At 39.0% G+C, this 12,132-nt stretch overlaps 1 protein-coding gene across 7 annotated transcripts in view; it reads right to left on the reverse strand.

Moving 5' to 3' along the window:
- Positions 1–4,269: 4,269 nt before the first annotated feature.
- Positions 4,270–12,132, reverse strand: part of LOC5571100 — a 399,425-nt gene continuing 391,562 nt past the window's right edge. For all 7 annotated transcript variants that reach the window (XM_021855273.1, XM_021855271.1, XM_021855274.1 and 4 more), the window contains one exon: positions 4,270–4,805. In XM_021855273.1, the coding sequence (XP_021710965.1) occupies positions 4,687–4,805 (119 nt within the window). In that variant the 3' untranslated portion in view covers positions 4,270–4,686. The remainder of the gene's footprint in view (positions 4,806–12,132) is intronic.

Consider the following 12,132-nt stretch of genomic DNA (forward strand, 5'->3'; position numbering starts at 1 on the left):
ACTTGGCAAATCGTTATATGCATAAATATTTACGAAAGTTTCGAGCACTGAAAACAATATGAAGTCAAAACGAGCAACAAGAACGACATCAAATTCAGTTAAATTAACCATTGTGGTCCTACGTCACCAGTTCGTACAACCCCATAGGGATGTACCCTAATAGTTTTTATAAATGACATAACTAAACATATTGAAGGAATAGCTTGATATCTTCAGCAAAGTTGTAGATTTCAACGAGATGAACAAGTTCGCTGAAGACAGTTTTTGTGTAGGGCTATCAGATTTTGAGATGAATAATTTTGAATTTTTCGTCGAAAATTTAGATAAACCGTTATAATTTATAAACTCGTGATTAGAAAAATAATTCAAAAATATATGTTCAAACTCAAAATATATCTGATGTTCTGTGCAAATTTCATTCAAATCGGTCCATAAATAACTGAGATCTAGCTTACCAAAGTTGGTCATTTTGTATGGAAAATCGAAAAAGTTGCAAATGTTTTGTCCAATGTTCTAATAACATCTTCTTTATACTCTACAAATCGCTTCTAGCCACTCCCCGGATATATTCAGCTCAAAAGCGCTCTCAAGATTTAGGAATGGATTAAAGAAGATTCCTCTTGCCTAAATTTGCCTAAACGTTAGTTTTTTGAAAAGATGAGAGGCAAAAAGTGAATGAAAAACAGCAATTTAGTTAGAATTTTTTCCTACGACCAAAATATTGTGACTGTGCCCAAAACAAAACCGTCAACCCTAAATCATATTCCAATAAACTTTTAATAGCTTAAATAATAAAACATTGGCAATGGAGAATTTCTGCCATGTTTTTTTTTTTAATCTGGACCACTGTGCGGTGGCGTCATCGCTAGGTTGCAAGGATCCTGATTCTCACTCATTCTCGCGCACTTTCACAGCTGTGGGAAGTTTATTTTCTCTTATCCTATCCATGGAGAACTTTTCCTGTGTTCATCGCCACCAGCAGCATTTGCTTTTGTACACCAAATTAACATCCCTCTTCATCAAGTCGATGTGGTAGCATGGTTAGCGTGCACGCATTGCGATTGTTTTTTTAAATATCGTGGTTTCGAATCCCGTCGCTGGCACCAATTTTTGTTTATCCACTTGGTGATTATTCTCGGGATAAGTTGGTGAGAGAAAATATGATAGAGGGAAAAGGAAATTATCCCCAGAATGGAATGAATTTCGGTTATCCTCCCTCGTAACTCCAAGGAAAATAAGTGTGAGCGAAAAAAGATGTTCCCGTGAGAAAGCAAAAAAGCATTCTCCTGCCGTGCGAAAAATGGTAGATTTTGCATCATTGATACGAAAATTCAGAACCCTGCTAGGTTGTGATGTGGCGGGCGTCGGTACCGTAATTGTTGATGACGGAAGTATTGGGCGCAGTTTCACCTGAGACTCGAGACTCGCGAAGAGGAGAAACTTCAAGTCATATGCAGCCAGATTCCGCTGTCACGAAGCGTCAAATACAGCCTGTCGTCTCTATAGGCTAATTTGCTACTGAAAAGGAATTGCTTAAGAAAATTCTTGTCTATTCCTTGCAGAAAATGTCTACAGCGATTCCCGGAGAATTTGTAACAAAAATTGCAACAAATTTGCTTTATTTTCACGTCTAAGGATTTCCCGGGATCCCAGCAAATAAAAAATTTATTTCCCGTTTCCCGGGAACTTTGGAAAATCTACACTGAGAACAGAGTTGCAGTTGTAAATCCTATATCAGAGGGTTTAATTAAATACACAACGCCACTTGATTTGTGCAGACTAAATTCGCCTTTATTTCAAATATTTTGTGCACTCAATTTTACCATGGCACCATTTCAACAGTAAAAAATACTATTTCATGGTTAAAACCTTGCAAGAATAGAACCGAGGATCTGGAAATGGTCAAGCACGAACGCTAACCGCATGACTATCGATACGGTTGGATGGAGAGGTAACAAAACGCAAATAAAAAGCGTTCGTGATATCTCAATAGTGATTGGAATAGTAAATTTAAAAGCTTGTTAAAGGTTCTCATTACTTTAATGCTTGTTTCAGTGTAGTCACAGTCAATGTTAGCGCAGGGATAATTTCTGTTGACACATAACCGTCGAAAAGCCATCGATCAAAATTTGTGCTTTTATACGTACACATAAAGTGACTCACTTAAGCAGGCTAGTAACTAGTAACTTAGTAATTTCGGAAACAAAATATTGCGATAATAATATAACAGCAGGGAACCAGGCGAAGCTCGGTGATTTGGTGGAAGCCCACTCATACGCTAACTACATGCAGTGAAAGAGAACATGGGAACCTGTGTGTTATAGGCCACCAAAAGAGTACCATTCCAGACTGACAATGAAAGAGCTGCGATAACATTCTGAAATTAGAGATCGATTAAAAGGAAATGTCATCAAAACTAAAGCAAAGCACTCATCAGTTTGCTTCGAGTATCGCTCGTTTGTTTTTATTTCGACAATGTTTGTTCCACTGCTATCTCTGTACAAAAACCGAAAAAATAAGTAATATTTTACCTTTCTTTTACATATCTAGAGCTGGTTGCATTTTATTCCGATTGAACAGGCGATTCGCTAAATGTGACTTTTTCATTTCGATTTTTTGCTTAATCTAATTTTAAATATATAAATTTATGACTATATATAGTTGCATATGTTCTGTTTTGTTCTTCAAGTTAGTAATGTTTCCTCTCCTCGTTTTCGCATCGATTTAGAACACTGAGCGTGACAACTTTTTGAAAATTATCAGCGCGCCTTACCTAAATAGTAATCATTTTTTTCTTGGTAATATCGTTCATGCATTTTATCCCGGCTCGCAATGCTCGAGTGGCATAAAAAAACTTGTCGTTTATATATATTTCATAAGGCATCATATTTTTCCTTTCGTCATAAAATACTTTCTTAATTGTGTTTTCGCTCACATATTTTTTTCTGTATATGTCAGTTGTCATCATCTTCATGTATGCTTTCGTTACGCGCGTTTCAGAATGAGTGTTGTCGTTTACTTGGTAACACCTAAAAACAGATCTCTTCTGGTGGTAGACAGATTGATGAGATGAGTTCCGTTGTACAAATATAAAAAATCTATATAAAAACATTCAACTACTTACTTCCGAATGACTATTTAGCGTTTCGTACCCTTTTAGTGTGTTGGTAGTTATTTGGTAGTGTATTTTTGGTATCGGGGGAATAGAGTTTACTTCCTACTTTGGTAGCTTTGGTATCAAAGGTTGAAAACAAACAGTGAAATCTTACAAGTGACGATTAAACAATGACTGCGTTAAACTTAAACACTACGTGGTAATGGTTTTTGAAAAGAAACATTAGCACAATTCAACACTTACACGTATGACTACAGAAGACAGAGCTTTGGTTGGCTGATTTACACGCTTTGGGATTTTTGTTAAAGATAGGAGAAAATCCGGCTTTCGTTTCGAATGTCACGGTCGTTTGATATCTATTTATTTATTTCTGTCAAATCAGTATTCATAAAAAGTTAAGCAGATGTACTTTTTCTTCAAAAAATCAACAAATTATTAGGTAATTCTTCCAGCTGATCCGGCCTTCGAGTCACATGACTGATATATACATAACAAAAACATATGAAATAATTACGGCACATAGCATACATAGCAAAAACATATGAAACAATCGATACCTTATCTGTAGAAATTTGTCGAGTTAAAAATACTTATTTTTTATGTTGTATCATATAAATCATTTTTGATAAGATAGTGACATGCAATCATAAACTTTCAGATTTAATAAAGCATTTGCACATGGCTACAATTCAGATGATTTGTGTAGATTATTTAATCATCAAAGTTTGGACGAAATTCTGAATATTGGTGAAATAATTCAACTTCTTTCAAATATAAAGGATTTTTTGTAGAAAATGGCTGCCTTCAGACCTTTTCAACCCAATTCCATCCTATGCAGTTCAATTATTAGTTTGTGGAATCGTTGAACAGATAGGAATATTTTCAAGGATATAAAACAAACGATCAGCAAGACAAAAATACCGATAGAAGATCCATTTATTTCTGTTTTAGTAAGCTTTTTATATGTAGATGCATCGAAAACAAACCTCGAAGTTCAAAAGCACAAATCTAGAGAATTAGGCAACTGTTCGCGCTGAAAACTTGAAGCACTCGCTGCTGATGACCAATCAACAAACATTTTTTTCTTCTTCTTTGAAAGATAGTTTCTGACCTTTGTCCCTTTCTTTTGAAATTTTGCCGTTCAGCCTTATGTCCTTTCGACGTTTGACCTTTTGTCATAGATCCAATTCCCAAATGCATATTTTTTCCATTAACATTCGAAACGAAGGCCACATCGCAATCTAAAAGTACGAATCTTTGGACAATACATAGGCCCATCTAACAATCTTCTCAATCCACTTCGGGTTTCGTGCAACACAACACGACGCGAATCCTCAACGATATCTACACACAATTTTTTTCAACCTAACTGACGTGTCGCATTTTCTTCCTTACAAACACTCACATTTCGAACACACACATTCAGGAAGTTCGGTTTCCACATCCACATCGCTCCACCATGTTCCTTAGTTTGCCACTGTGAAAGAGCGTCTTGTTGCTTATCTATGGACAAAATGTATATGCAAATACCGATCACGAATCTCGCCCTCGGTGTACTGCTTGAAGTTCGTCTACAAAAGCGTCGACGTAAAGATGAGTAAAATGGTCACCAGGGTCACTATTAGGCCGGACGTGGTCCGCATCTGGTCCGGCAGGGCGCTGGCGCTGTTACCGTCGGTGGCGTTCAGTTCTGCGGGAGATGGTCGAGAGGAATGGGTTTGTTAGTAAAATGGTTATGACATATTCGGCAGTCATGAAAAAAATGTGTTAAATATGATACATAATGTTTCATGGAATAATTATTAAAGTTCAATAAACTGTTATATAATATACCACAAATTCTACTTTTAGGTTTAAAGCAAAACAATGAAAAATAAAAAATTGACGATTTAACTTCGAATTAGTTTTACAGAGCTAATAAAGGAGAAACTGAATCAAAGCCGAAGTGTTGAACTAGTGTAAGGTAAAAAAGATACTCATCTTCATCTTAAGAAAAGGTTCTGAATCAAAAACAATATTTATTAGGGTAGAATGTAAAACAAGATTTCAGCTAAATAAGTTGTTATTCAGCTACCAATGTTACTTAGGTATGGTTGACTCTAATATAAGGTGAACAAAAAATCGGAACCAAATCTCAAATTTTCAACACCACAGACCTTAAGGCCCAAACGCAATGATAGCGGAACCGGTTCGTCAGCATGAATCACACCATCTCGACTGAGCTGTCAACGAGCTAAAGTAAACCAACACTGAGTCGACATGCATGTTATAAATCATGCTGACAAACCGGTTCCACTTTCCGTTGCTGTTTCGCTATCATTGCGTTTGGGTCTTTAATAACCAGGCAGCTGTTAGCGTTGGTCGATTGGTCACCATCAGTGAGAGACCACATGATCAAGTTTTCGGCTTAAACGGCTGCTTATACAACACGACGAAATTTCAATAAAGCGTTCAAGTTACCGTGGATGCTCTATCAAGTTTCGATCCTGAGCCCGGTATTATGAAACCTGATGTATGTGATGTGCATTCAATGTTTGGCCGACAATATCAATATCATCCGCGAAGCAAACAAATTGACTGAATCTCATGAAAATCGTACCCTCATAACATCTTTAGCGCAATTTTGAACAATAGGCACCCATCGGCTTTCCGTAGTCCCTGGCGGAATTTAAACGAAATGGAATGTTCACTTGAAATCTTCACAAAACTTTAAACATCATCCATTTTTGCTCTTATCAGTCTTGTGAGCTTCCCGGGAAAACTGTTCTCGTCCATGATTTTGCATAGCTCTACGCGGTCGTTACTATCGTACACCGCCTTAAAATAGATGAATAAGTGATGCGTTGGGGGTTGTAGGACTAAAGGTCGAAGGACAGAAGGTCGAATGACAAAAGGTCGAAGGACAAAAGGTCGAATGGACAAAAGGTCGAAGGGACAAAAGGTCGAATGGACAAAAGGTCGAATGGACAAAAGGTCGAATGAAAAAAAAAGGTCGAATGGACAAAAGGTCGAATGGACAAAAGGTCGAATGGACGAAAGGTCCAAATGGTACCGTTGAAAGGATTATCGTACACACTGTTGCTAACATTTTAATCACAAATTACTCCCTTCTCATCTGAAGTTTTTCCTTCCTTTTAATGATAGCTGTTCTTCAGAACTATCGTTCGAAGCAATAATTTGTATTAATGCTATTATTTTCCAAACAAAAGATTCATTTTCTGAATGCTATTATTTTCCAAACAAAAGATTCATTTTCGGAATGTCGGTTGTTATTATTTTGATACTCCAAGGCACAAAGTAATTATTATTAGCTTTTTATTTGATTTATTTTCAATAGAGATTTGTCCTTTCTGAAACATTGGCTGTTCTTTTGGAGTTAGACATTATAGTGATTTTATACTGTTGTAGACACTTGTATCGACGATTATTCTTTCTTTTATACATTGACTGTTCTTTATAGATTTCACATTTACATCTTGCCTGTATTTTTTTTTCAGTTGGTATGTTGCCTTCTTATAAATATCGGCTGTTCTTCATGCTTTACAGTGTTTATGAGCATTTAAATTTAATTTCTAACAAAAGATTTTCCCTCTTTTGAAGTTTTGTTGTTTTAGGGCTATGCATTGGAGTTTTTTCTGACTGTTGTTCTCGACTGATTTGAATTAGCATCAGGGAAAAATAAACATGCTTTTTCTGGAATTAGGTCCTAACTAGGGTAGAGCCTGCTTCTCAGCTACACTAGCATTTACTGAGAGTTTTTCTGATAATTTGATCATTTTTGCATTTGTGCATCATGCTTTTTATTAGGAGATGATATGCAACCCGAACCGTTAGGAGAAAAATCCAGTATAATCTGAATGACAGCTGCAGTTACTGCATTCCAGCACTTGGCATCCCAACACATAGCACATGGAGTGGCATGCACCTCGATGCACTTAGAGTTACATAATTACCAGGAGAACATAAATGAACTTACGAGTCTCCTACCAAACCGCCTTTCAACGCATCAGAATCGTAGTGTGCTGCGCTAGGTTCACAAATATTCTGAAAGCGCACGCTAGGGAAGATTCAACACATGCGTTGCTCGGTGCTACCCTCGCCATCGGTATCCAAGTTATAAAACAACTGCTCAGTAACGAAGAGTCTCTACAGCTATTTTTACCTTATTATGCAAGTGTCTAGATGATCTACATGATACGATCGAAGACGCGCGATTCGGAAGCTTCAATTTCGATTCTAGTTTTAAAATTTTGTTTTCACATCTATTATTGTGCTAGCACGTGCTGTTTTTGAACAACGCATGTGACGAAGCGGAGACGCATTGGAAAATCACCCTAAAACAAGTGAGGAACACTAACATAGGTCTCAAAATGTACAGTGCACGGGTGAACATGAAAGGAATGTGGCTCTTGCACATAAGACTACAGCACGTACACAGTAACTCTGGATCCACTACGATCTGAAAAGTATAACAAAATTTCACCCCGACAAGATCGTTGACCATTCGAAATTGAACCTCCCTTAGTATGGTCTTTCTGAAAATATGCGCGTTTTCTTCGCGTCTATTTTAGGTGTAGCGCTTGTGATAACTTGCTTTTTTATCTAAAGAGTATAGCCTTTTGTTCTTCCTTAATTGTTGTCCATTCGACCTTTTTTGTCATTTGACCTTTTGTCCATTCGACCTTTTGTCTATTCGACCTTTTTTGTCATTCGTTTTTTTGTCTATTCGACTTTTTGTCCATTCGACCTTTTGTCCATTTGTGCTTTGCAGTATCAAAATAATAACAACCGACATTCAGAAAATGAATCTTTTGTTTGGAAAATAATAGCATTCAGAAAATGAATCTTTTGTTTGGAAAATAATAGCATTAATACAAATTATTGCTTCGAACGATAGTTCTGAAGAACAGCTATCATTAAAAGGAAGGAAAAACTTCAGATGAGAAGGGAGTAATTTGTGATTAAAATGTTAGCAACTGTGTGTACGATAATCCTTTCAACGGTACCATTTGGACCTTTCGTCCATTCGACCTTTTGTCCATTCGACCTTTTGTCCCTTCGACCTTTTGTCCATTCGAAATTTTGTCCATTCGACCTTTTGTCATTCGACCTTTTGTCCTTCGACCTTTTGTCATAGATTCGCGTTGGGACCTGGTATTCACGACATTTTTTGATGATTTGCCGTAAAGCAATGATCAGGTCTGTTTTCGATCGGCCATTAGCGAAGCCGGCTTGATAACTTCTCACGTACTTGTTAACTACAGGTGACAGACGACGGCAAATGATCTGGAATAACACTTTGTAGGCCGCATTTAGGATGGATATCACGAGAAAATTCTTACAATCCATTTTGTCATCCTTCTTGTAGATGGGGCATATCATTCGTCCCTTCCACTCCTCCGGTAGCTGTTGTTTTTCGAATTGTGCCTATCAGCTGGTGCAGACAAATGGCCTGTCTCACCAGACCAATCTTTATGAGTTCGGCTCCGATACCATCCTTACCAGCAGCCTTATTGTTCTTGAGCTGGTGAACGGCATCCTTAATCTCCCTTAAAGTGGGGGCTGGATGGTTTCCGTTGCTCGCAGTACCGACGAATTTGTCTCGACCTTTATTGCCTGTGCTCTAACCACCATTCGAGTGTTCGTCTAAGTGCTGCTTACATCTTTCGAACACTTTACGTTCGTTCGTCCGTCAAAATGCTCCCATCCTTTTCCCTGCACATCTCGGCTCACGGCCCGATGCCATCGCGAGTCGTGTTAAGCTTCTGAAAGAACTTCCGCGTTTCTGGAGGCTAATACCGCTGTTCTATCTCCTCACCCTCCGTCTCCTCCTTCTATAAAGAACATGGTGGTTAGAATCAAGTGAAATTGACAACAAAATCCACAACATCAATTGAGAAGGTGATATCTCTAATGATGCCATGTAAGGAATCAACTCTAACGACCTTATTTTACCCTTAGAAAGACCCGCGTCTAGTACGTAAACCGCGTATGCCTCCGAAGGGTCTGGATTTGACACGCAGGTTACAGTGGTAACATAAAAGTCCTCCTTTCTACATAACGTAGCACTAATACGAACATTTAGCTCTCCTCGCATGTATTGCTGTTTGCATTTGAGGTGCAAATCTTCACCAAATGTGCTCCAAATGCGGTAAAACAAAACAATCAAAGGACACGTAGCAACGATTATCTAAATCGCCGCCGACCAAGCAAGAAAAATCTATATATGACATCGCATTATTTGAGGAAAATCTTACCGCATTTGGTGTTCCCGCATTTGATATTTGCATTTCAAACGCACACAGACGGACAATTCGTTGAGCGAATCGAGATCATAGAGCTCCGGGCCCAAAACCAAGATAACGAGGTTCATGATTAGTAACCTACATCATCAACATGGTCACTCAATTTCAGCCCATTGCTAATTACAATTAAACCACGTTTATCCGGACGAAATATATACGAACAGAAGGCCTTCAAAACCAGGTATGGATACAGGGATTCTGGTGATTTCACAGTTCCAGCTAACATGTGACAACCTCAAAAGAGGGCCTTTTTGTTTGCAGTCCAATCTGGCACGTGAAGACCGGACAGGGCGCTCTGTCTCTCTCACTGCATGCACTTTTCCGCGCCCTTGAGACGACCGCTGCGGGAGGCTGCATGAGCAGGATCTACGCAAAGAGGAGAGGAGAGGAGTGACATCATTACTTTGTTGCGACGATTGCATGGCATTAGTGCGACACGATCGCTTCGGGAGACATCAACACCGTGTGCGACAAGATCGGATTGGACACCTCTGCGACAATCACACTGCAACAATCCAGCGCAACAGCCTGGTACGACATTAGTGGTGCATCAATGCAACAATCTTGCAACCACGTATGCTGTACGTGTGCATAGTGCGACGGCTGTAGTTCTTCGTGCATGCAGCCATGGTACGGGGCCCCCAACGAAGCTGATGAGTTCATAGTAGCTAAGCAGGTACTCTAGCTTTAAGGAATGTGAACGAGAGAATTGTTTCCGAGCATAAATGCAGCAAATATCACATTCTGATGAATTATTCGTATTGAGTTGAGTTTGAGTTAAGCCCATTATTACCGCTTGCACCTTGCCTCAATTGGTAGCTAGCCGGTCCCCTAGGTCCACCGTTTTCCTCGTGGAGCCTCTTGAGCAATCGAACTGTTGCGTTGTATCTTCCACACTTCTTGGAAGAAAGCAAGAAAGATAACTTGCATTAAGTGATGCATTTGAACGCGTTCAGTTCGCGTTCCAGTTCATTTTGTTTTGATCAAGTAAGCTTGAACATTGTTCTGTTCAAAAATATGAACCCGTGCGAGCTAAAAATTGAACCCAATCAATTTTAGCTGCTTTACAAACAAACACCTATGTCAAAGTTATGTTTTTGATGTGTATAATATCAAAGTCTGTATGTTTTCTCTATTCATGATACATTACGGAGATAAATACATTGATTGCACAAGTGGGAGATCCAATCATAATTGCAAACTGCACGGGCCGTTCTTGAACAACGGCAGCCTCTTGCTCGTAAGTTCATTGACTACTACGTTCAAGTGCAAATTTGGCTCGGGATACGTTCACTTTTGGCTCGCGTTCAGTTCAAAATGCATCACTGGGCTCAGATGCCATTATCTGACTTACGCCGATCCGGCTCTGAACATAGTATCCCATGAAATACTATGTCAACCTTAGCATGGCCTCCCTGCTTGCATCGATAACCATGAATTCATAAAAGCGACTGGAATAGCAGAGATGGATAGCGGCTCTTAGGGGGGGGGCATAAGAGATGATCAACCAAAACAAACAACTAGCGGAATTCTCGAAAACGAAGATTGACGTGGTGTTACTATCGGACCCGTGCCGCATACCAGCCAACAACGGGATCTGAGTGGCGGATAGGTCTCAACAGCTAGTAGCTATAGGGACGACAGGACAATACCCAATCCAAGAAGTAGTCTCCATCTGAAATGACGGTTTTGCGATAGCAAAAATCAACGACGTGGTCTACTGCAGTTATTAAGCGCCCCCAAGATCGTCGATTGAGGAACTTTCCCACATGGTTGACAGGTTGATAGCCGAACTAGCTAATCGGCAGCCAGTAGTGATAGCTGGTAACTTTAATGCATTGGCAGTGGAGTGGGGTAGCCGCAGCACCAACCAAAGAGATCAACTTTTGTTGGAATCCCTGGCCGGATTAAATGTAGAGCTGGTAAATGTAGGTTAGAGTGATGCAAATTTTGAAATGTTTGCTCCCCTATGCTGAAATGATTTTAATTACGGTAAATAGCATCATCCCAAAGTTTGAAGTGATTCGGAAGAAATTTGACTGTGCACACACCATTTGAAGTTTATATGGAGATTACTATGGAAAACGCCAATCTTTTGTGTTCAGCTCTCTATCTCTTCGTCATAATATTTCATGGAAAAGTGAACAAATTCTTCTAATGTGAAATCCTCCCAGCTACAACTTTGCCGAAGACCACTTTTTGATTGGTCTTCAGGATAAATTGTTATTCATCATCATAAAGTTGGTTTGCATGTTGCATGCTTCACCAACTGTTCGGCAGGCAACAGTGGTGCTCCAGGCGGGAAGAATAGATCAAAGTAATCCAGGCTTCTATGTTCTACAGCAAAACAGCAGTGTTGCTCTGAAAGTAATTGAATGATCATCTCAGCATGATTTAGACTTTGGTATCAATAATAACAAATTATCCTTACGTCCCATCGAAATGTTGTCTTCGGCAAAGTTGTAGCTGGGAAGTTTTCATATAAGATGAGTGTGTTCACTTTTCCATAGATTATTATGACAAGCAGTTAGAGGACTGAACACAAAAGGTTTGCCTTTCCCATAGTAATTTCCATTCAAACTTCAAACAGCTTGTGCACAACCAAATTTCTTCCGAATCACTTCAAATTTTGGGAGGATCATTTTCATCATAATTGACATCGTTTAAGCATAGGGGAACAAAAACTTCAAAATTTGCATCAGTCTAATGTAG

This window comes from Aedes aegypti, chromosome 3 (genome assembly GCF_002204515.2).
Source record: "Aedes aegypti strain LVP_AGWG chromosome 3, AaegL5.0 Primary Assembly, whole genome shotgun sequence".
In the NCBI taxonomy this organism is placed as follows: domain Eukaryota; kingdom Metazoa; phylum Arthropoda; class Insecta; order Diptera; family Culicidae; genus Aedes; species Aedes aegypti.